Source organism: Hoplias malabaricus, chromosome 12, assembly GCF_029633855.1.
Source record: "Hoplias malabaricus isolate fHopMal1 chromosome 12, fHopMal1.hap1, whole genome shotgun sequence".
Classification (NCBI taxonomy): Eukaryota; Metazoa; Chordata; class Actinopteri; order Characiformes; family Erythrinidae; genus Hoplias; species Hoplias malabaricus.
The window spans coordinates 33,444,545-33,471,083 of NC_089811.1; the positions used below are offsets into that span (position 1 = coordinate 33,444,545).

General features: G+C 38.2%; 1 protein-coding gene across 1 annotated transcript; it reads left to right on the forward strand.

Annotated features, from left to right (window-relative positions):
• Positions 1-768: 768 nt before the first annotated feature.
• ttc21b (tetratricopeptide repeat domain 21B) lies at positions 769-26,214 on the forward strand. The gene is made up of 29 exons (XM_066686434.1): positions 769-927; positions 1,631-1,760; positions 2,413-2,523; positions 2,670-2,836; positions 3,186-3,308; positions 4,956-5,113; positions 7,560-7,644; positions 7,742-7,840; positions 8,749-8,941; positions 9,528-9,625; positions 10,425-10,625; positions 10,961-11,090; positions 11,187-11,344; positions 11,941-12,165; positions 12,333-12,571; positions 14,420-14,492; positions 16,159-16,269; positions 16,676-16,814; positions 18,644-18,750; positions 18,955-19,143; positions 19,766-19,876; positions 19,962-20,043; positions 20,235-20,385; positions 21,159-21,320; positions 24,281-24,476; positions 24,946-25,170; positions 25,582-25,702; positions 25,787-25,854; positions 25,952-26,214. The coding sequence occupies exons 1-29, from the start codon at positions 895-897 to the stop codon at positions 26,027-26,029; spliced, it is 3,963 nt and encodes a 1,320-aa protein (XP_066542531.1). The 5' UTR covers positions 769-894; the 3' UTR covers positions 26,030-26,214.
• Positions 26,215-26,539: the final 325 nt, after the last annotated feature.

Genomic DNA, 26,539 nt, shown 5'->3' on the forward strand with positions numbered 1-26,539 from the left:
GGGTATTCAAAATAAATGGAGAGGAATTTTCTAGAAGTGTATAAATGAAGTGGAACCCTCCTGAGCAATTGTCCATGGAGAGAAATATTCCAGTTGCCAGTGTTGGAAATGGTTAGGTCTAAACACTGGATATAAAATAAGAGATTAATATGTTTGTGGAACACTGATTTAGCCTCTCGGTTCTCTCAGATGATAAGACTTATTGCACTTGATTTGATGAAAGACATCTCTACACTGTGCTGCCCTCACCATGGCCATTTACATTCATTGAAAATTACTTACAAATACAAGAAACCCATCCTTAATTTGTTGAAGTGTATTTTAAAGTTATTGAACTTGAGAACTGTTATTCAGTAATCTTTATAAAGTTGTGAGACTAATATGAAAATTATAGTTACTGAGTGAGGAACAGATATAGCTAGGACTTTAGGGCTGTATAAATAGTCAGTTGGAATACATATAGTAACAATTATTTCAATAGCCCGTAGTACACTTAGACGTACTAAAACTACTCCATGTCCAACTGTATCAAGACATTAAATCAAATGAATAAGAACTTTCAGAATTCAGATATAGGCTCCTTTTTGGTCATTTAGCAATGCAGGGCTGTAGCTAGTACACAACATTTGCAGTTTGAAACCATTTGAGATTCAGCCATAAGCTTTTTAAAAAGGAGTGAGGCGCCACCATGAGGACAAAAAAGAGAAACGACAGAGGGATTTTCATTTAATCCACTCCCTTGTTACCAGACAAAAATGGCGGCGGTTGTTTGGTTACCAGGACGCCGGGCATGAACTCCAAGATGGCGAGAAAGGAGTAAAAAAGAGTGTTTACGGTGTTCCGTTAAACCGTGGTCACTAACTGACTTGTCCTGAAAGGGAAAGGTACACCGACATGAATAACGCTGAGGACGAAGAGTTAACTCTGGTAGGGTTTTCATCAATGTATCTCCGGACTGGACAGTAAAAAATCTATAATTTTGTTATTACATAGCGGACTGTCTTCAGCAAATATCAGCGAACCAGTTACTGTTTATCTGACTACGTGTCTGATGTAGTGTTATTCAAACTTCAATGAATAAATGGACACGTACTTCTCTTTGCTATGATCCCAGAGTTATTGTTAGCAGTTAATTGATGGACCCTTTCGATAACGTAAACGACAGTTAGCCTTAGCCTCTAAAAACGTTAGCTAATATTACGATATATTCCCCCGGTATTTCGGGTGTCCTTTTGCTCTGTCTATTGGAACGTACATAAATAGTATCATATCTGGTTTTATTGCACATTTACCTGCAGGTTTACCTGCTTTAAAGAGTAATATCACCATGTTTTAAAAAAAAAATTTGAACAAAGTCATTATATATGCCTCTCTAGGAATTAAGCCATTTGAAATTGTAATAGTGGTGGCACTAGGAACCAGACGTCCAGTCAGTTAAAAACATCTGAAAGTTTAGGGAAACTATTAAATGAAATGGTTACAAGCTGCAAAAACTTCAGACTTTCTCTGCGATATGTCATTGCACATCAAACTAATACAAATGACTTCGCTTATGTATTATTTATTTAATTATCCAGATACTTTTGGGGTGGTGGAAATGCATTTCCCCGTAATATCTCCTCTTTTGCAGGCTTTGATCATATATTATTGCCAAGAGAAGTATTCCAGGCATGTCTTGAACGTTTCAAGTGAAGTCCAACGAAAATTCAACAATGAACCAGTCTTCACATTCTTCCATGCCTATGGGCTTCTCCTGCAAGGTAAATATTCGAATGCAAACACCCTGTTGAACTTTCTTCAAATCAAAATAATTCCCATAAAGTCAGGATATAAGGAGAGAATCGCTTTTATAAAATAATTTATTTTCAAGTACACAGCATTTGTTGTTTTGGGATTTGTTGTTGTGTTTTGTATTAAACAGTATCACAACATTTTTCATATTGGTAAAGCTGGATTTGGGCATTTCTGTTTGTTTGTTTAAATACAATACTAAAATAAGAACCTTGCACATTGTGCTTGACCTTTAAGCCTCAGACATCATTGCATGAGAAACCACCGTGCTAATGTAATAAATATAGCCAGATGAGCTTAGGATTAATAAAAAAAGAAAATCATTGTCACATAACATAATTCAGCACTGCATCAAGAAATGCAACCCAAAACTGTAAGAATAAAGCCAAGCCTCAAATCTATGCATAAATGATGCTGAATTCTCTGGGCCCAAGCTCATCTGACATGTGGCAAAAGACAGTGGAAACGTACTGTGGTGTTCAGATAATGAGAGCTGTTCAAGGCTATTTCAGCAAGGCAGATAAACAAATGTAGTTCATCACCACTGATGACGTATTAGAACTTGCAGCATGTTCTGTTGCATGGTAGGATTAAAATCTTTCTCAATGTTTTGCCCTGTAGACAGAGTGCAGGAGGCAATTCAAGAGCTGGAACTGGTGAAGGACAAGAGAGATGTATCTCTGTGTACACTGATGGCTTTGGTGTATGCCCAGAAGAAAAGACCTCACCCAGGTAGGGTATAATTCAGCACAATATTGCCAATCCTTTACTAATATAGAATGCTTTTAAAGAATGTGTAAATTTTTGTAGAAGCCTTCTATTTAAATGTGAAAGTCTCTGTTACCTACTCTGTGTTAGTGTACATGTTTTGATTTTAGACAGGGATACTATCCAGGAGCTGGATGCAAAAGTTAAGGAGGATCGAAAAAGTGCTAGCCCTAAAGCTTTGTACCACACTGGAATGTTTCTGTGGCTTCTGGGTCGCAATGACAAAGCCAGAGAGTATGTGGACCGGATGATCAAAATCTCCAATGGCTCCAAAGAAGTAAGATTTCTGAAAGATGGGTTTTGTCACAAATGTAGAACAAATATTATCAGGGGACCATAATAATATTTGCTTACTGTAATCATTCAATCACTTGTTTATTTGTGCAAAGGCATTAATTTGTATAGCCACAAAATGTTAATCAGAGTGGTAGATACATTTCACTTAGGTATGCCAAATTATTTAGTAACAGATAATTTTCAGTAGCTATATTCTGATCATAATCATTGTGGAGAAAGAAAGAAGTTGACTTAATACATGTATGCTGTGGCTTCACCTTGAATTGCATTTTTCAAATAACAAATGACTTTTTGTTCTTATAATATTGGCCCTACTGTGTTTCTTTAAGGGGATTATACTGAAAGGGTGGATAGATCTGACATCGGGTAAAGAAGCCTATGCCAAAAAGTCAGGAAAGTACTTTGATGAGGCCCTGAAGGAGAAAAGCAACATATTTGCCTTAATGGGAAAGGTAACACTAATAATTAATTATACACAAAAAATTCTAATTTAATTATATAAGCTCAGTTTACAGTTTTGGAGATTCTATATGGACAAAAGTATTGAAACACCCCCTAATCATTAAAATCAAGTGACTGATTAAGTCCTATTGCCTAAGGTGTATAAAATCAAGCACTTAGCTATCCAGTCTGCCTTTACTAACATTTGTGAAAGAATGGGTCGATTGTGGTACTGTAATAGGATTCCACCATTTCAACATGTCAGTTCATAAAATGTCTTCCCTCCTAGATATTCCATGATCTATTGTGAGTGGTAGTATCAAAAAGTGGAAATGTTTAGGAACCACAGCAAGTTAGCCACCAAGTGGCACAACAAGGCACATAGCGTGTAAACATCACCAATTTTCTGTCTCGGTAACTGCAGAGTTTCGTATCTCATGGAATTAACATCAGGAAAAAACGATGTGCCATGAGCTCTATGGCAAGGGTTTCCATGGGTGAGAAGCAGCATAAAAGCCTTATATCACCAAGCACAATGACAAGAATCAGATGGAGTAGTGTAAAGCACACTGCCATTGGATTATGGAGAAATAGAAATGTAATCTGTGAAGTGATAAATCATGCTTCTCTGGTAGTCTGATGGATGAATCTTGGTTTGGGAAATACCAGGAGAATATTACCTGCCTGATTACACTGTGTCAAGTGTAAAGTTTGGTGGAGGAAGTAGGTGTGGACGATATGGCCCTAAAATAATATCACAATATTTCAGGGTATTGGGGCGCTAACAATATCCTTGGCAATATGAAAAAACACTGAAAAATACTTTTGTTAATTTCCAGAACACACTATTGCAACAAAATAAATGTTATATTAATAATTATTATATTAAATATACTCTTACATAATAACATGATTTATTGTACATCGGATATTTTGTAACCAAACCACCTCCACACTACTGTAGTCACTCCCCTTTTTTTGGAGCAAATTTCCCCGCCTCAGAGCCATTTTCCACCGTACTTGCCTCAGGGCCTAAATGACTTGTGTAAAGAACGTATGCCATATTTTGGGTAACGGTATTATGTCATTAAACAAGTCAGAATATCACCATTATCACGATATTGATTTTTTAAAAAATTGTTTTAAAAATTATGATGACATTATCACAAATGAAACAATATGGCACAGATTTTACTTGCCAAGTTATTTTGGTCAACTGTATGCTTCCAACTTTGTGGGAAGTGTTTGGGGACGGTCCAGTTCCAACATGACTGTGCCCAGTGCACAAAGAAACAAGGTTCATAAAAACAGGGTTGGGTGAATTAGGTGTTGAAGGACTTGACTGGCCCGACCAGAGCCCTGACCAGAACCCCATCACACAACTGAACTAGAATGAAGATTGGAAACAAGAACCTCTTTTCCAAAATCAGCATCTGGCCTTAAATTCTGGATGAATGGGCAGATATTCTCACAGACACACTACAAAATCATATTAATGTCTATGGATACAGAATGGGGTGTCCCAACCTCCTGTGCCAATACTTTTGTCCAGATAGTGTATTTTCAGTATGGCAGAAAAATTCCAGGTGCCAGCAGCAGGTGTATGAGTTAAAAAAAAATCAAAGTCTTATATGTTTATTGCATTTGCTCGTTTGCAGGTGCAGTATTATGAATTCCGCCAGAATTACTCTGGTGCTTTAGAGACAGTTAACCAAGTCATAGTGAGTTACCCTTCCTTCATGCCTGCTCTGGTGAAGAAGATGAAGCTTCTGCTGAGCCTGCAGGACTGGGAACAGACTGTGGATGCTGCTCAGAGGTAGAATAACTTCTCCCCATAATTCACCAAATGGGGCAGATCTGGAAGGCTATTCCACAAAGTAGGATTTCTTATTTAGTCAGATAAAATTAACAAGATAAAAGAAGCCAAGATTAATGAATGCCAAAGACAAGCCTCAAATGTGGGTTTTAGTTGTGTGGCTAACATAGATAGATATCTGGGTTTGTGGAATACTCACCTGGACTGCAGACAGGCTTGTCAAGCACATGCACTTTGTGTCTAGGAACCTACACTGTTTCAACACATTCAGAATGAAGCCTGGTATTGTTTTGCTGAAATAATAATGGGCTTGAATCAATTAATGCCCTATTTATCTTTTGTGTAGAGTTGTTTTGATTGGAACAGCTTTTCATCTGTTTTTGTTAGTTTGAAATTCTAAGAGCTGAATATAAATATGCTGATTTTTTTTTTGTAGAAAAACACAAACTACTGGAGTACCGGTCTGAATGAGCCCCTGAAAGTCAGCCTGTGTTTGAGTAAATAAAAAAAAAAATTCAGTGTGATGGCACAGATCTGTGCTAAAAGACTGGTGCATTGTTCTCGTCTCTTCTGCCTGCTGGATGACGGCCAGTGGCAGGGAGAATCAAAAGGGCCTTTGAGGTTGAGTCCTAAAGCCACATATATTCCAGGGTGCTCTGCTGTACAGGGAGTGTGAGAGGAGAAAGACCATTCACTGAATTAGTTTAGGATTTGGTGGAGCCACTGCTATGTCCTGCTGGGTTTAGAGCTGATGGAATGGAACACCCCCACCCCACACACACTTTTATTCCACACTTTGTTATTGTGTCAAGGGTTGTTTTCTGAATTAAGGTTTCAAGGTCTGTTATACTCTAAGATGGAAGGTCCTTTAACCTGAATTAAAATACAACAACTGCCAAACAACAAGCATTGAAGACAAAGGTTTTTGAGAGTTTTGTGTTCCAGAAGAATAATCTAAAATGAATGTGCAAAATAAGAGCTATTTTATTTGATTTTCCATTCAACTTGACATTGACTGCAAGTTATTTATTTTAGTTATATTCAGTTTTAGGAGTTTTTATAGCATTTATATTGATCAGTTTTTAATGTTTCACATTTGCCTTTGTTATACCTTCCTTTTTCTTTTTTTAAGGGCATTGCTTTCAATTGGATTTTTTGTTTCCCATTAACCAAGTCCATATACGGGGTTAGGGTTAGGCATTTTATTTTGAGGAATTTGCTGCCCTAAATTCTCGGTCAGGTGGCACGGTGGCGCAGTCACACAGCTCCAGGGACCTGGAGGTTGTGGGTTCGATTCCCGCTCCGGGTGACTGTCTGTGAGGAGTTTGGTGTGTTCTATTTGGTGGGTTCGATTCCCGCTCCGGGTGACTGTCTGTGAGGAGTTTGGTGTGTTCTCCCTGTGTCTGCATGGGTTTCCTCCGGGTGACTGTCTGTGAGGAGTTTGGTGTGTTCTCCCTGTGTCCGCGTGGGTTTCCTCCGGATGACTGTCTGTGAGGAGTGTGGTGTGTTCTCCCCGTGTCTGTGTGGGTTTCCTCCGGGTGATCTGGTTTCCTCTCACAGTCCAAAAACACATGTTGGTAGGTGGATTGGCGACTCAAAAAGTGTCCGTAGGTGTGAGTGAATGTGTGAGTGTGTGTGCTGCCCTGTGAAGGACTGGCGCCCCCTCCAGGGTGTATTCCTGCCTTGCGTCCAATGATTCCAGGTAGGCTCTGGACCCACCGTGACCCTGAACTGGATATGTGCTTACAAACAATGAATGAATGAATGAAATTCTCAGTCAATCAGAAATGTTACAAATTTGGACCAGTACAGTTGTCACTTCCAGGTCTTCTCATATTAGTTGAGAACAGCAATTGACACCCCTACATTCACAGCTTGTTTCAGTAACCTTAGATCATGAGGTGTAAGCCTGGGCACAAATTGCAAATGCATTGGATGTATTAGACAATTAACATAGGCATAATATTCCTTGAGAAAACTTTTCAGATCGTGGTCTCTGTCTTTTTTTCTGTGAATTAACGCATGAATCATCTGACACGTCCAGTGAAATTTTTTAGGTCACTGAAAAAAAACAAACTATTTTTTGCTTGGCAACCAACTGGTACTCCGGCACCTTAAAGTCCTCTGCTTATTCCATTCCATGTATAATGGCATAATTTGTTTGTGTCTTTCAGTATTGCTTTTCTTGAGAACAGAAAGGGCTTCTCCAAAAATTAAGCATACTGGGTTGCTTTCAGTTCAACAATTAAAAAAAAAAAAAAAATTATTTTGTCCATTTTCCTTGTAAGCTATGTCTCCTTTCTTAAACTTTTTAATTATTTGGGAACTAAGGATACAGATTGTTGTTGTTTTGCAAGTGGAATTTTTGCCCATCCCTGTTTGGCACTGATGCTCAGCAGTCCATGATCACCATTTTCGTTTAATGCTCTCTCTCTTTTAATTTTAGGCTGCTTCAGAAAGACAAAAATAATCTGGAGGCTTTGAGAATGCTGGCACTGCACTCTCTGTGCAGAGAGGGAGATATTGAGGAGGTCTGACACTCCTATCTTTAATCAATACCAAATTATGTTATATTGTCAAATAATCTTTCCTTCCATTAGTATTTGACTATTCTGTTTTCTTTTTCAGTCAGTGAACCAGCTGTTAAACCTTATCAGTGCCATGGACACCCAAGAACCAAACAACTCAGAACTTCTGTATAGAATGTCTTTAGCTTTCACACGGGTGGTAAGGTTCAAATATGGTTTTAAACATTGAATCATGGTGCATTCTCAGGACTATGCTGTTCTGATGGAGAAAATGAATGGTCTGTCTTATGTTCGAATGCAGCCAAGTTTTAGAAATGACAAGAAAGACCACTTATATATGCCAGGGAACTAAAAGATCAAAATTATTTTAATCTGTCTAAAAATGTTTGCCAGCCTAAAGTGTAAATTAGTTTTTTGATTCTGTAGAGTGGGGAAGCAGTCTAAGTGAGGCCTTGTCATTAGAATACTGAGGTCCTAGTCTCCAGTGATCCAAGATCTGTGACTGGAAGTCCTAGAGAGCATTATTTGTTTTGCTTTCTGGGTGTGTAGAAAGGCCTTCCACTCCCTAACGTCTTTCTGCTAATAGTGCTAGATAGCATAGGTGATTCTCAGCTGATGTAACAGAACTGTGCCGTTTTAGTTTGTGGTATTGGGAAAAAATATATATATACCGGGTTGGTCTAGTACAGTGGTATATATATAGAAAAAGCCTAAAACCTGCACATTTCCCACATCTCTTCAGTGACTGATCTTGCTTTGAGATATGCTTCATCATATTCTCTTGTATTCCCTTTGGAAGTTGTGGCTTGAGGAAATATCTGCTGCACGTTTAGCTCTCACAATCTTTTGCTAGCAGTGCTCAAACATGCGTAACTCATTTGCCTTGCCTTGGTGGAATTGTAATCTATCAATAATAAAAGTAGAAACATAATCAGCAAAATCTTGGGAATGACCCAAAAAGGTGAAACAATGTTGGCTTTACAGTTTAGTGACTTGATTGATGTCCAAGAAACCTACCTGTATACTACTACAGTATTTTATAAATTGTTTGTGTAGTGCAGTACTGCAGTGAAAGCCTCCTTATTGATATTGCTATCCCATCTTCAGTGTGGAAGAGCAGAAAATGTGCTGCAGCACACCCATATGATGGTGGAGCGTTCATTCTCCCAGTCCTCACGTGACGCAGAGCTGGCCACTGAGCTCGGCTACCAGCTGGTCCTGCAGGGAAGGACCAAGGAAGCCATAAAGTGGTACCAAACTGCAATGAGTCTGGATGAGAGCAGTGTCTCTGCTCTAATAGGTAAGAAATATCATGACTCACCAAAGAGCATGAGAAGGGGAAGGGGAGTCATCACAACTACTTGGCAAAACACTACTTTCTGAGACATTGGTCAAATTACAAAGATATCTTCTTGTAAAAAGGCTTCTTTCCAAATTAATAGTATCAATTACTTGGCTTAGTCAGAGTTAAGTAGACTATAAATAAAACTGAAGAGATATATATATATATTTTGCTAAATTATTCAGTTGCTTCAAAGACAGAAAACGCTAACTAGGAAATAACAATAATTATAATTTTTCAAACACATAATTTAGAACCTGCTGTAGCCAAAAGGCAACAAAGGACTCTGTGTTACCAGCAGGGTGGCTGGACAAATTGGGTTAATGTGTCAGAGTTGTGATTTGCTTTGTTTTGAAAATTGTTCTGACACCTACCCTGAGAATGCCAGTAATCATTTGGCATGCTGTTTAGTAGCAGGGATTTTGTCCCACTAGTTTATTTTTCTTTCTATAGAATTTACAACAGAGACGTCAAGTGACTTCAGTGTTTATTATGTGTCCAGAATTGGGTTTTTCTGTACTGTGAAGACTTCTTTATTCTACAGGTATTATACGCTGTCAGCTGAGTGAGGGTCATCTACAAGACGCAGAGCAACAGCTTGAATTCCTCACAGAGATCCAACAATCTATTGGCAAATCAGCGGTGAGACAGCAAACATAGTTCTTTAAATAAACTCTGATTTTCTTTTCTTTTATCAACTCTTAATACATTGTTTATATTTTTCACAGACACATTCAGTGGAAACGTCCTTAATGTTCTTTAATGTTTTTTTTTTTTACTTTATTATAAACACCTTTTAAGTTTTAAGGTCATGGGCTGACTCATAGGTAACATCAAATAAACCCCAAACATAATATTTATACATTGAATCATTATAGAAAAGCCTTCTTATTTGCTAAAAAAAATATCCTAACTCTTTTCTGGAGCTGTATGAAGTATGTCTTGTGTTTTTGTCCCTTGAAAATAAATCTCTGTAAAAAAAAAAAAAATCAGATCCTTTATTTGAGAGTTTCTTTAAATGATAGTCATCCACCTGCCTTTATCTTCTTTGAGGTCAGGATAATTGGGTAATGCTGAATCACACAACTGCAGTGGCTCATTTGGTTGAATTGCACAGGCTGTCCTCTGTAAATCATCCAGAGAAGTAGTAATTCTTTGACGCAGGCACTTTTGTTTTATTTAGATGGAGTCATCTGCAGTGCGTAACGTCTGCCTGTTGCACATGTGAGGCTCTTCTTAGTGACATCACTCAGGCACAGTATGTTCTCAGCCTGGACAGCAGAACTCAGAGAGCAGTGTGAAGGGAATTTACAAATATTAAATAAGGAAATGTTTATAATGTAGGGCAGTAATCCTGAATGTGATTTGTGCTGTCTTTATAAACCCATTGTGGTATTGTGTGTGTGTGTGTGTGCGCATGTATTTGTGTATGTTTATGTAGGAGCTGCTGTATTTGCGTGCGGTGTTGGCCATTAAGAAACGGAAGTCTCAGGATGAAGTGATCAACCTGCTGAATGACACAGTGGACACTCACTTCTCCACTCTTCAGGGTCTGCCACTGAGTATTGAATACTATGAGAAACTCAATCCTGACTTTCTCCTGGAGATTGCCAAAGAGTACCTGGCTCTGTGTCCTCCCAAGGTCCTTGTACTTGCTAAACATGTGCATTTAATATAACTACTGTTTCATTACACATACTAATTGACTATTGTATTAGTTTATGGACATGATCGTGGCCATGAGTGTAGATGAGTGTGTCTATATTGTACTTTATTTGTAAGTCTCTTAACAGCAGATCATGTATCAGGAATGAACTTAAATGTATATCTAAGTTAACTTTAGCCTTGAGGACTTCTGCTGTTGTGCCAGTGGCTGTCCTTACAAAGTGTGTTTGTAACATTTGCATTTGTAATGTAACAATTTGCTACATTTGAATGTAGTTTTAATTTTAGTTTGTTTTGATTTTCTCTACCCAGCCTCCAGCCCAAGGTCAAGCCCCTGCACCTCAGCTGCAGCACTGTGCCTCTGTGCTGGACACAGTGGTCAAGATTGTCCCTGGACTTCTCCAAGCTGTGTTTCTGGTGGCAAAAGCCAGGTTTCTGTCAGGTGAATGTTTCGGATAGCCAGAACACCAGTGCTCTCAGAAACTACTTTAGGTCCCACCAGCATAATTTGACCCTGTTCAATATTTGGTGTGTTTAGGTGACATAGAGGCAGCTCAGAGCAGCCTGCAGCACTGTTTGGATCAGAAGCCTTCATTTGCTGACGCTCACCTCTTGATGGCACAGATTCATCTTCTGCATGGCAATTTCAAACTCTCCTCTCAGTCCTTGGAGCTCTGCCTCAGCCACAACTTTGAGGTGAGAGTCTCTTAAAATGCATTTTTACTAAGCAGGAGCAAATGCATATGCTTCAGTTATGAGGAAGCTTCATCTGGAGATGAGGACAACAACAGATTTATTCAAGACATTATTGCAAAACATACAGTTTAACAATTTACCCAATCAGTCAAATCATGTTCGTTTGGATAAATATTTTTAATTTTAGTTTGATTATTTATTAGAACTCTGAGTCTAAAGTGGCTAACAAGTAACGAAAGGCAAGACCTAAATCTTAACATTTCAAACTGTTTGATTGTTATGGTGTCTGACACTGCGAGACATACTATTGTCTATAAAAATGATAACTTTTTAAACCCATAAAAACAAACTGTCTTCTGATATAGTTTTCATTACACACCATGAGGATGTTATTACCTCTGCACTGGAGATATTCATACAATTATTAATGACCCTAATCTGTACATCTTTAATGAAAAATAAAACTTTTTAAATAAGTTTTTTCTTTAATTGATTGATTTATGCATTTTCACCTCCACATTTATAAATCCATGCTGTCAGTTCCCACAAAAATGTCTCAAGACTTCTGCTCTCCTCTGTCTCTGTGTGCTGTTAAGGTTAGGGAGCACCCTCTGTATCACCTGATCAAAGCACAGGCTCAGAGGAAGATGGGTGAGCTGCAGGAGGCCATTCAGACACTGCAGTTGGCAATGAGTCTGCCAGGTGTGAAGAGAGCTGGTTCTGCTGCCAGAAGCAAGGCCAGGAGAGTGGAGCTCAGTACGGCAGATTGTGTGTCTGTGTATCTGGAGCTGGCTGAGGCACTCTGGCTTAATGAAGAACAGGTAATATTTGTCAATATCTCAAATAAATCTCAGGTTAATCATATTTTTATGTACAACAATATGAAATATGGCTCTTTACAATATTTACAATATATATATATAATGTGTAGAATATATACATTTATTGTATGTTCAACAACTGTTACCATGTTGCCTTTTGTTTGCAGCACGAGGCAGCTAAAGTGATGCAGGATGCTATAAATGAGTTCATGGGCACTCCAGAGGAACTGCGTGTCACCATAGCTAACGCTGACCTTGCATTGTTGCGGGGAGACACAGAGCTTGCACTTAGCATGCTGAGAAATATCACACAAGAGCAGCCCTACTATGTGCAGGCCAAGGAGAAAATGGCTGATATCTATCTAAACAATCGGAAGGAGAAACGACTCTATGTGAGCTGTTACAGGTAAAGGGAAAACTAACTAAGGGTTCTTTAATAAAAAACCCATTTCCAAAAAAGTTGGGTCACTTTCTAAAGCAATAGTAGCAATCAAAAGCAATTTTCTTGTTACTCTTTTATCTAAAAGATACAAGGACAAAGAATTTTTCTAGTGTTTTCAAAGACAAACTTGATTCAGTTTGTTATATATAAACAAATTTAGAAATCTAATGCCTAAAAGCTGGACAGAGGCATGTTTACATCACATTTCCTTTTGAGTCTGTCTGACTGTCTATCTGTCACTCGTGTGCTCGCTTCAGGGTCAGGGTGGGTGTGGAGCCTAACTGGAATCACTTTTTTTATAGACATGGAGTTCCTGGGAAAAGACATCATCTTGATGATAGCAAAGTACCAGTATAAGGCTCCACATCAATGGTAACTTCCCATATTTATAAATTACCCACTGGCACTGAGGCACAGATTATTCACTTTTCTTTGGTAACAGTCTGGATGGTCTTTTTCATCTTTGGCACGCAGAATGCTATGTCTGTTTTTCTAAAAAAAAACATTATTATATACATATTCTGTGCCCAGAGAACTTGCCGGCATTTCTGCACAAATTAAATATATAGCTGTTTCTTTGCATAATACAGTTTCAGCTTGCCTTTCTTGATGCAGCAGGGACTGTGTTAAGGGACATTGATTCTCCAGAATACTCCCAACCCCATGTGGCCATGTCCTTCATGATAGCATGATCATTTCTCCAACAGTACCGCCCGAGCACACGATGGTCACACACATTCAGCAGCGGTTTCCACCCTTGGCCTTCACGTATTACGACTTCCACTGACTCCTTGAATCTTTTCATGATATTATATTATATACAATAAATGTATATGATTTTAAAGATGATTAGAAGTACTCTCATGACGTTTGGTGTAAAATGAGAAACAGCAGTCAGTTTTTGATTGCATAGACCTCACCTTTGATAAATGCTTTTTTACAAATGTATAGTCTTTATATCTGTTAATAATGCTTCAGAAGAGTATGACATAGAATTTCTATAAACTTTTTCACTCTTATCTTGCCTCCATCACACCTTTTTTTGGAGTACGTTGCAGGCATCAAAGTATATATATTGTTAATATTTATGAAACAAAATGAAGTTGGTCAGAGAAAACATTGGAAATCTTTCCTTTGTGTTTTTGTAATGTTCAAAGGAATGAACAAATCACAGATTTGTGTTATTAGTGCATATTGCGTTCTTGATGAAGGTAATATTTGTTCCATCAGTATAACAATAAGAGAAGACTAAAGTCTCAAATATGTCTGAAATTATCTGGTTAGATTGATTATTTTTGCATTATATTCTTTTTAGATGAATGTAGGTGCAATTAGCATTTAAAAACCAAATTGTTTTCACCCAGGTGTCATCTAGTTTTCACTAGGTAACACAGTCAAGCACTGTGATAAATATTGTTGGCTGAGCTAGACACACTGCATTTCTGTTGAGTCAGGTCCTGTAATTAAGTAAACTGTGTCTATTGGCTCTCATTCACAATGATAGAAGTTCACAGAAAGTTAAATGGAATGTAGAGCTTGCCCACTCATGTTTTGAATCTGTATGTAATGCACTAAGTGCTTCATTTAGTTGTCACCACTCAGACTTGCAGGTCTTCCTCTGATCGTAAGCTTGTGCTGACAGGTCTTCTCTAAAATTTAATACCACCCAGACAAGCATCAAATATGAGAACCCCCTGCACCCTCACATGCATAAGAGAAATAATGTGTGCACATTCTCAGAAATTCACTATGTAGAACTCTTTTATATATATATTTTTTGGGGATGAATTGAATGTTCCTTTGTTTTATCAGGGATTTGGTGGAAAAGATGCCCAGCTCACATACATACCTTCTATTGGGAGATGCTTACATGAACATCCAGGAGGTTGGTATTACATGATTCCCCCCATTGCTCCCTTGTGTGTGTGTGTGTGTGTGTGCGTCCAGATCCAACCCCTCCACCTGCCAACTCAATTCACTTCCAAACTGCTTTCTTAAACTATGAACATCTGTTATCTCTCACCTCTCACCCTAAGGCCCATGTTTTGAGGGAAATCTGCAGTAGTCTTTCCAGTTGTAAAGAAACCAGGTCTTGACCTTGTTAATGACTCTAACTATATACTGATTTCCGGCCTCCTTTTTTCATCCAGAATTCTGAAAAAGAGTGTCTCCCTCTCCAAAATAAAAAAAAACCTTGCCGCCATGTCCCATAAATAAAATATTAAATACGTTAACACTAGGGAAGATTTTAAAATACTTTGTTAATTTCTGCTTCATCCTTAGAGCTGTAAATATACAAAATAATGCAATAAAAAGGAATATTTTCTGGTTTTCTTTAGTATTCTTTCAAATGTGTTGTTTTATTAAGAGGGCACAATATTGCTTTTTAAAATATATTTAGGTTGAATGGTGACTCTGTTTAAAACTGTGTCAAGCTCTGATAATATACAGTATAATATGACTTCACCATCATCATCAGCGCAGCTTAAATTTGTAATATTTTTCATCATTCTTTCTTTAATGTAGAGGTATCCAACCAAATGTAACAAATGACATTTAAATAAACTCTGCACCCAGTTTTGGAATTCAGGGATTTATTTTTTGGGACCTTTTTGCAGGTAAACACTTATACCCTAAACAAAATATTTGGTAGTATCCAAGTATGAGGTTGGAGGCAGCAATGCAAATTCAGCACTCCAAATGTATGGTCTGGTCATGTGGAGAAATATTGTTATACACATAAATAAAGTTGGAAATTTCTTCAAGTAACAGTCCCTGGTATCCTTGCTTGTATATTTTATCTTTGTGTGGAATCCTCTCATTTTGCTCATACTTCTCCAGGTTTAGTGCTCTTACTGCTGCTTAAGCATAAAAATAATGTATGTTCCTCACTTTTTTCATTGTGACTATAGTGCCATAATGGTGCCAACAAGTTTTTATTATGAGTAATTTTGGAGCATTTCTATTGGTCCATTCATCATGAAATTTTCACATCTGAGAAATCTAAACTAAAAATGAACAAAAATGGAGATACATGTTTTTACTTTAACAGTGACACACACACACACACACACACACACACACACAAAGGACTAGATTGTAATCAGTGTAGGACAGCCGATATAATACAGTGAATATTTAGGCCATGCCTCAGCACCTCTGTGATACTTTTTTCTTCCCTCTGTTTAAGACTCTTAAAACTAACCATTTCAATCAACCTATTCACTTCCCTTCTCTGTTTTCATTTATCTATATGATGTAACATAGAGAAAGACTACATAGGAACAATAGGATATATTATAATAAAAATAAAAATATATATAATCATCATGAAAATATTCTTTGCACTCTGGACAAACCTTGCACTTGAATTTAAGCCACATAGAAGCCCATGTTTAAGAAATGTTTATCCAAGCTTTGCCCAAATATTTTACACTATAGTAAACACAGTGTTTGCCTGTTATCTGCTTTCAGAGGATAAGTTTAGTTAGGAATGTCTCAGACACACAACTTTCACTGATATGTCTAAAAAATACAATTGTGTCCCACAGCCTGAGCTGGCCATCGAGGTGTATGAGCAGGCTTTGAAGAGAAACCCTAAAGATGGTGCTGTTGCTAGCAAGATTGGAAAAGCTCTTGTCAAGACTCACAACTATGTTAAGGTAAGCAACAGGGGAGAAACATTCCCAGCGTTTAGTTCACCAAAACATCCTCTGCATGTATATGTACACAGACTCTAACTATAAACTTAAGGTCTTGCCCTCCCAATCTCGCGTTTTTGTTTGTCTGTTCATAAAAAGACAACACCTGCACTCATCAGGCAAAATAAGTGGACTTACCTTAGATCAGCAACCAGTTTATACTTCTAAATTCATGTATTCATTCAGATATGATAAGCAAATATAGATCTTAATAATATTAAACGACTCTTGTGTGTGTGAATAGCTTGACGCAGTATTATAGCTTATACAGGACACTGTTATCAGACAGAATGGAATATTCAGATAATGCAGACTGGAGACTCCTTCATATGAATTAGGAGAAATGTACTTGATGTTTGTTTGTCAGGCCATAAACTATTATGAAGCAGCTCTGAAGAGCAGTCAGCAGAACTTCCTTCGCTATGACTTGGCTGAGCTGCTTATGAAGCTGAGACAGTATGAACGCTGTGAGAGAGTTCTACATGAAGCACTCACACATGACCCTGGTGAGAATTTCCCTTATGTGTACACATACTGTGTTGATTTACAGACTCCTTGTTATGTTCGGAATATTAGAAAACTATGAAATAGAAGTAGCATACAAACATGGATTATGTAGCTTTATCTGAAATCTTATCTTAACAGTGATTCCAAAATATTAAGCAGTACTCTACCTTGCTCACTTAAGCACTAAAACTAAATATGCAAACGTTTACAGCAGCGTTTCTCTGTAGGTATTGGAAGTGGGGTGCAAAAAATCAGAAGAAATTGGCATTTTTATGTCTTTATTAATGCCTTTCTGTTTTGCCAATAAAGGTTACTCGATTAAAAGCACCTAATTACAATGGATTCATTAATAAGCCTTAAACATACTAAAAGAACATTAGATAGAACGTGTTTTGGCAGCGAGTCAGACATGGTAGGTGTTCTTTCAGCCTTCGAATATATCTGGCCTCCTCTTCACCGCCAGAGTCTGGTTTTTACCAGCTCTGTGTTTAAGGTCCGTAACAAGAGCACAACAGATAACGATGACGGCTAATTACAGTTATGAAAGCGGCTTGTATATAACTGTTAGGGAAACAGAGGAGAATCTGAGAGTTAGTTAACGTTAATATTAGCTGTGTTCAGGTTGTGAGAAAGCACTCTAAACATGCAGCAAGTTAACATTAGTCTCTGGCTGTGTCCCAAACTGCACACTACTACTCTGAATAGTATGGAAAAAAAAAAAAAATAGAACCCTTAGCAGTGCTTTCTGTAGTGTAGTATGTAAAGTTCCACAGTGTGTTGTTTGGGGCACACTCTCTAACATTAATTGTAGTAAAATGCTGTTCCACATAATTATAAATGCAGTATTTTACTGCCTTATCTGCATAGGTATCAGCTTATAGCTATCTAACATTTTGGGTATGGGGTGGGCTTTGAGTCAACAAATATGCCCCCCACCTTCCCCCAAATATCAAACTCATTCCTATGCCCTTGCACCTGCCTTTGCTCATTTTTGCACAGATTGAATAGTGAGAAACTGAAGCACAATTTAAATAGTAGGCCAATTTTCTGTATTTTTGTAATTTTGAACATTAATGTTAATGTTATATCTGGTGTTGTAACGTTAAGCTACTGATTTAGAGATAGCAGGTGATTTTACTTAAATTAATAAATTGTAAAGTTGCATGTGGGTGGCACGGTGGCGCAGCAGGTAGTGTCGCAGTCACACAGCTCCAGGGACCTGGAGGTTGTGGGTTTGATTCCCGCTCCAGGTGACTGTCTGTGAGGAGTTGGTGTGTTCTCCCTGTGTCCGTGTGGGTTTCCTCCGGGTGCTCCGGTTTCCTCCCACAGTCCAAAAACACACGTTGGTAGGTGGATTGGCGACTCAAAAGTGTCCGTAGGTGTGAGTGTGTGAGTGAATGTGTGTGTGTGTGTGTGTGTCTGTATTGCCCTGTGAAGGATTGGCGCCCCCTCCAGGGTGTATTCCCGCCTTGCGCCCAATGACTCCAGGTAGGCTCTGGACCCACCGCGACCCTGAATTGGATAAGCGGTTACAGATAATGAATGAATGAATAAACTTGCATGTGTATTTTATTCCCATTTCTTTTGGGGTGATATGGTACAGGTGGGGTGCGGAAATTCTCCTTCATTTGAATATTTGGCAATATTCCATGTAACCCCCTTAAATTAGACGGCCTGAAAAAGGTCCATGTTCGTGATCTATTGTATCGTAGATATTAATGACTCATAGTCCTTCAGTTTAATATCTGGGTAAAAAACCTATAGTTCAATGTGTCAGCATTTTTTTTGCTGCTCATTTCACCCTTTAATCTATTTTTTCTTTGTTTAGTGAATGAACTACCGCTCCTAACTGAAGACTGCCGTTATCTTGTACTGCTATCCAAGATTCAGAGCAAAGTAAATAAAAATGATGAGGCTTTGCTTTCCTTACATCGTGTAAGTCCCCTGAATGACTGAAAAGCTTGAGCTCACCTTAATTGTTATAACACATACCAATTAGCACTAGAGGCACAGTTAAACATTGTATAAACATCAGTAAAAGTAGGGCTCAGCCAGTTTTGTATGCTTTTTTTGTTATTGATAAGAAAAGGAGCATGTTAATCGCTGTTGAATTATTAAGTCCCACATGTGTTTTCATAGGCGAGGGACGTTCAGGCAAAAGTGCTGAAGCGTGTTCAGCTGGAGCAGCCCGATGCTGTGCCGATGCAGAAGCAGCTCGCTGCTGAGATCTGTGCCGAAATCGCCAAACACTGCAGCAACCAGCGTGGCTATGAGAGAGCAGTCAAGTTTTACAAAGAAGCGCTTGTATACTGCGAGAATGACAGCAAGGTCAGCACGGCTGAATCAGTGTGTGCAGTGTGCTCATCTTTCTGCAGCTGTGTTTCAGGAGCACCACAACAGCCTTTTAGTTCTTACTGTGGGTTTAATGGGTCTGTTGGACTGGTGAGACGTTTTTGTGGAAACTCTTGTAACATTTTCAGCTATTAATGTCATAAAATAAACAATTAATAAATTTAAACATTGGATTACTTCATTTCTGATATAATTAAGCAGTAATACATAAGAAGGAATGATATAAGCTGAGCAATTTGCACTGGTGTGCTGCAGTCCAAGTAGCAAAGATCAGCACAGCAGTGCTAATATTACACTATAGCATGAGCCTTGCGTGTATTATTGCAATTATACCACAGTCCCGTTATGTACAATTCATCCATTTTATCTGACACTCCCCTGCTGTTTTATGTCAAGCTATGTGTGTCTGTGGTAGAATAATACCAGAAGGGCTATCGTGAAATTTTGGCACTCTCTTAGCTAGTCACATTGTGGGGTTAAACTAACTGGTTAATTTTAATGATCAATTAATTACACATTCATGTATTTTAATATTTCCTCAAACATATTTTATGTGTACTTTGCTTTTAAATTGAATGTGTCTTTCTTTTGAAACCAGGTGATGTTGGAGCTAGCCCAGCTTTATCTAACACTGGATGATGTTGAGGCCTGTCAGCAGCAGTGTAGTGTCATTCTGAAGAATGACCAAGTTAATGAAGCAGCAACACTGGTTAGCCTCTGTTCATTACATTCCTATCATTCTTGAGTGTTCAAGGGAAACAATATCTACTGATCAATAACTTTTGTGTCTGTAGATGATGGCTGATTTGATGTTCAGGAAACAAGACTATGAGAAGGCTGTCTTCCACTTCCAACAGCTGCTGGAGAGGAAACCAGGTGTGACAGTCTTTGCATATCCTTTCAAAAGCCATCTGCTATCCTGTCATCACCTCCTCCCAGTATCCTTCAGAACGATCCTAATAAGGGACAACTAAAGGAAACTTGAGCACTCAGCTTAAATTTAGAGCTCTAAGTATGCCTTATGTGGGCTTGTGTTAATATTTTTCCCCACATTTTCACCATCTCAGACAACTACCCAACACTGTCCAGGCTAATTGACCTGCTGCGCAGAGCTGGCAAACTGGAGGAGGTTCCCAGATTTCTGGAGATGGCTGAAAAACATTCACCCAGGTCCAAGTTTGAGCCTGGATACAACTATTGCAAGGGCCTATACTTGTGGTATGTGTACTAGAATATTAAGTAGATTTCGGTATGGTACAACTTTTTTTTTTTTTTTTTCTTTTAGATAGTCACACCATTAATATGTTGTGGACTACATGTAGTTGTATAAATAGGTCTAATTCCTTTTGTTCTGAATGGCAGTATGGTGTGATTATTCTGTTAGTCCTAGAGGGTGAAGGCTACACACTGTTTCAGATACACATGAAATCCTTGTGGTCTTTTTTCAAGGCACTATCCATTTACATTACTTTTAATGACCACATTTCATTATTTAATTTCCATTAACTACAAGTCAAGCTTATTTTGATAGGCATTTCTTGGGGAGGTCTCTACAGACGTGTCTTCCCAGGCCACAATGGTAGAGCACAAAGAAAATGTACATTAGTGTTCCATGAATAGAGCAGGTTTCCACATGCAAGCACTATGATAACATGTGTTCATTCACCCATATCATTATGATGTGACAAATGAATCCTGCCTAGAGTAACTACAGCAATACAGCAAACAAGCATTTACTGCTTACCCTTTTGTTTGATGTTACTATGGGTGAGTCTGAGTTAGCATGAGAAATTATTGTTATTATCTTTGTGTATGTCTCAGTTTGTGTGTCTTACATCACAGCCTTCAGTAACTGTAAACTGCATTAACAATGTTTAACAAACAAGCATTTATAGCTTTTTTGTTTCAAATTTCAATTAACTAAAATGATTCTAGAGATTCAGTGTTTCTAAAGATTCAGTGATGATTATTTATCTTTGTGTATATCTTAGGTACACAGGGGAGCCCAATGACGGCTTGCGTCACTTTAATAAGGCTCGTAAGGACAATGACTGGGGTCAGAATGCAGTGTACAACATGATTGAGATTTGCCTGAACCCAGACAATGAGACTATGGGAGGCGAGGTGTTTGAGAATCTGGATGGAGACATGGGGTGAGAAAACATACAGCTTGACTGTGAGATACACAGAAAGAAAAAATATTTCATAATGTATTAATATAAAAATTGGAATAACATTAACAGATACATGAACAAAACGTAAGGACTGTTCACATTTCACTTATAGGACAATATATGAAATGTTATATTTCATATATATATATATATGGTCTGAATCAGAGATTTCACTTTATAAAATTAGATGTACAGAACCCAGTAAAAGAAATAAGTTAAAATATATACTTCATTTATTTAGGAGCTGAATATATACACATATTCAGGTCATTTATTTAATTATATGAAGTGTGTGAATCATTTGGACAAATGGTTAATTTGAAGGAAACTTGAGTTTTTGGTTTTCAGTCAGAGGGATGGCAATCAGGCGTGAGTAGGAAAATTGACATGCATCAGGCTGAAAAGGGTTTTAGAATCATCACTAAAAGGTTTGGATTCCACCAGTCCACAGTCAGACAGATTGTGTACAAATGGAGGGAGTTCAAGACCATTATTACCCTCCCCAGGAGTTGTCAGCCATCAAACATCATTTCAAGAGCAGAGCATGTAATAGTCTGCAAGGTCACAAAGAACCCCAGGGTAACTTCTAAGCAACTGAAGGCCTCTGTCACATTGGCTAACTAAAAGGTTCATGAGTCCATCTTCAGGAGAACACTGAACAAAAATGGTGTGCAAGTGTTTCAAGCAGAAACCGCAGCTCTTCGAAAAGAATATTGCAACCCATCTGCAGTTTGCTAAAGATCACATGAACAAGCCAGAAGGCTTTTGGAAAAATGTTTGGTGGACGGGTGAGATTTAAATATGTTTTTGATTGAAATGAGAAGTGATGAGCCTGCATTTCAACAAGATGGCTAACCCTCACTGATTGGAACAATGAGTTCTCAATTATCCTACAGAATTCTACAGAGCATAATCAGGACTTTCGACCATGAACTGAATCTGAGAATGTTGGTCATGCAGCAAGACAATGACCTAAAGCTCACAAGTCATTCTACCAAAGTATGGTTAAAAAAGAAATGTAATATTTTCAGATGATTGAGTCAGAGTCCTGGCATTAGTTCAATAGACATTTTTAAGAGAAAAGCCTTCTTCCAGCCAAGCTAAAAAACATTTGAAATGGCTGTAATCACCTGTATATAGGTGTCCCCCACTACCACTCAGACTCAACTTCCAACAACACAGCAAAACACAAATGGGTCATCACATGGCCAATCTACCAATATTACAGAGTTAAAGCCTATGTGCATACAAGACTGGACAACATTTCATCCAAGCTAATGTGCAGGACTGGTCAATAGTTACCTGAAATTGTTGCAGTTATTGCTGTACCATGACTTCACACTAGATACTGAAAGCAATGGTTTACCTAATTTAGCCACTCAGATATGTAATAGTGTATCTTTTCATAAATAAATAAAGGAAAACCATCATATTTTTGGTCTCATTTGTTAGTTGGGTTCTCTTTATCTACTTTTAGGGCTAGTGAATATCTGATGATGTCTCAGGTTATTTAAAGTGTTCACAAATGTTTAAGAACCACTGTATTTAGAATCATACACAAGATAAGATGTAAAATATCCTATGCCAGGGGTGCCCAACTCCAGTCCTGGAGGGCCGGTATCCAGCAAATTTTGGTTATACCTCAGCTCACACACACCTGAGTCAACTCATCTGTTAATTGCCGGGTTTAAGGGGTGTGTTTTAGCAGAGCAATCACCAAACTTTGCTGCAGCCCTCCAGGACTGGAGCTGGGCACCCCTGTCCTATGCCAATCCATTAGAGCTTCACGTAGGGCCCACCACACTCTCTTCCTACCTGCAGCCACCAAAATTCCTGTTGAATCCTACACCTCAACCCTAAGGTTGCTGCGGCCGTTTATGATCTGATTAGCAACCAGCTGTCCTTAACAACTACGGTAATTCATTGAGCCCAGCCCATGAGTACCCAAACATTACTTTTACAACCATGTAACAGCATTGTTCACCTGCACTAAACTTATCAGTGCTTTATTACTTAAAAGATGAATGCTTTTCACATTTTACAGCAAAGGTATAAAATTGGTGTATATAACATTATGTCCATCTCTTTCTTTCTACACTCACTGTCTATTCTGTCAGCTCCAGTGACCCTAGAGGAACACTTTGTAATACTCATATTGCAGACTGTAGTCCACCTGTTGCTCTGAATTCATTGTTGTCCCCTTTCTCCCTGTTCTTCAATGCTCAGGACCACCACAGAGCAGGTATGAATTATATTGCTGGTCATCCTCAGAGGTACAGTGACACGGACGTGGTGGTGATGGGGTTAGTGTGTGTTGTGTTGGTACGACTGTGTCAGTTACAGCAGTGCTGCTGGAGTTTTCAAAGTCCTCAGTGTCACTGCTGGACTGAGAACAGTCCACCAACCAAATCTTTACAGCCAGCAGTGTCCTGTGTGCAGTCAACAGTGATCCATGATGAAAGACTAGAAGCAACAAACGAGCTACTGTCTCTGACTTTACATCTAGTATAAGGTGGACTAACAAGGTAGTTGTAACTAACATTGGACAATGTTTTTAAAATTGGATGTTTAAAATCTGCAGCATCACTGCTGTGTTTGATTCACTCCTACCCTTGGGGGTCTTGTGAGGGTCCTGACCATTGACAAACAGTGAATGTGGGCAAACCATGTGTGGAGAGCAACATAGGAATTACAGTCTGTATTAGCAAAACTACAGAGTCCTCCTCTATGGACAGTGGAGCTGTGAGTATGGACATTGAATATAGAAACAAGGAGGTGGTCACTTTGTTTTGGCCGATTGGTACATATTAAATTAGATTGTTTAGAAGACTGAAAAGGTAAAGCCAGGCCCTGCTGGCAGGTGCTTAGAGCTTACTGGTTTAAGTCTTGGCTTATATTTTTTATTGTTTTTTTTTTTTTTTTACTTTTAACAATATCAGGAATTCTACAGAGAAGCAAGAGTCTGAGCAGCTGGCTGTGAGAACAGCAGAGAAGCTGCTGAAGGAGCTGAAGCCACAGACCTCTCAGGGCTATGTGCAGTTGCGTATTCTGGAGCACTATTGTTACCTGGCCACCAAGCAGAAGGCCAATGTTGAGAAAGCCCTAGGAGTGTTCACTGAGATTGCCAACAGTGAGGTGTGTGAAAAACAAAGTGACAACGTGGACTGTGCTCACAAAACATAAAACCTACATTGACACACCCATGAGCACAAACTTTGTGCACAGAACAAAGAAAGTTGTGCAAATACAACTTTATTCTTGGAAACTCCCATGTGTATCCTTCACTTCACTACACACTGAACAGCAAATTTGATTTATCGTACAGCAGTTACTGTATTACAACAAAACTAGCCAATAGGCTCATGGCATTTGTACATTTTCTCTTTTCCTTTCTTACATTTTACAAGCCATTTTGTGTTGGTGATGCTATGCATTGTTCTATTACGTTTCAAATTTATAGAAGTCAAATAATTTTAAATTGTTTTGCCAAAGTTTCAAGATTTAACGTTAAGCTACCTCCTAATTTCTACTGTAGATGTTCTGCAAGCAATCTTTCCATCATTTTAAATGACCCTGATATCTTCCACACTCTCCTGTGTAACAGAAAGACCATGTTCCTGCATTGCTGGCTATGGCCACAGCCTACATGATCCTGAAACAGACTCCACGAGCCAGGAACCAGCTCAAGCGCATTGCCAAGATGAACTGGAACATTGTTGATGCCGATGAGTTTGAGAAAAGCTGGCTGCTTCTGGCAGACATCTACATCCAGTCAGGCAAATACGACATGGCAGGAGAGCTCCTGAAGCGTTGTCTACGCCACAATAAGGTTAGCATTCTCAAAGAATAGAAGCCCATGGAACCTTTATGATTTAGAACCTGCTATTGAGAACTGTTTCTGTCTTGCTCTTAAGGTATGTGTAAACCATTTAAAAGGTTCAGTTTAATGATGTATGGATAAGCTGAAAAGATGATGATGATGATGATGAGTTTAATGATGTTTTTCTTCCTTTACAACACTATGGTGTTTTATAGCAGTAAGCCTGTGGTTATGAACAAAAGGTACATTGCCCCGAATGCGGGAAAAGTTAAAGGTTTTTTGTGTCTGGATGTTACATTATGAACCTTTTTAAAACCCTAGTTTTCAAACAGAAAGTGCAATTAAATCAGTGTTAAATAAATTTACCTGACCTTTAAGAGTAATATTGTCACAAGGTCTTGAATGTGATGTTTTTCACAGTCATGCTGCAAAGCTTATGAATACATGGGTTACATCATGGAGAAGGAGCAATCATTCAGAGATGCAGCTATGAACTACGAAATGGCCTGGAAATATGGCAATCAGACCAACCCAACTATAGGTATGTGCTGAATGTTTGTTGAATGTTCCTGCCATGTTTAAGTTGCCTTGGCCTTCAGTCTTTACTTTACACGTTACTTTACAGGGTACAAGCTTGCATTCAATTATCTGAAGGCAAAGAGACATGTGGATGCCATAGATGTTTGTCACAAAGTGAGTAAATATGTGGTTTGCTATTTTCCGTATTTCTGAAATCTTTTGAATCATATTAAACGTGAACAGGAGTAATCATGTGATTTCCTTCCTTCAGGTCTTGGATGCGCACCCAAATTATCCAAGGATAAGAAAGGACATTTTGGACAAAGCAAGAGCTGCTTTAAGATCTTAAATCAGTCTCTCTCTGTCTCTCTGTCTGTGTGTGTCAAAGCACTTTATACAAAACCCCATTTCTGGGGTTTGTATAATTAATAGTGTTTGTCAAAAGTGATCTACGTATGTATTAACTTTTAATTGTTGCTTGATATATTTGTGTGACAGTTGTTTTTTTGAAAACAAATAAAACGAAGTGATATTTCTTCATGGCTAACCTCTTCATTATACAATCTGTAAAACATAGCATAATATTTATCATAATAAAATGTTGATAATAAAAACATATTAATCCTTGGTAAAATTTGATATTACATACATACATCTTCTTTTCCGCTTTTCCATTTCAGGGTCGCGGTAAAATGAGATATTGAACAACTTATTAATGGCTATAATTTACAGAACACACATTTATAAACACATAAATTTAAGTGTAAGATTCTTCCAAGAAATCCTATCTCCGAGTGCAATCCTTCTAATTGTATAATGTTCTCCAAATAATTAAGTGATTCATATTTTATCTAATTGT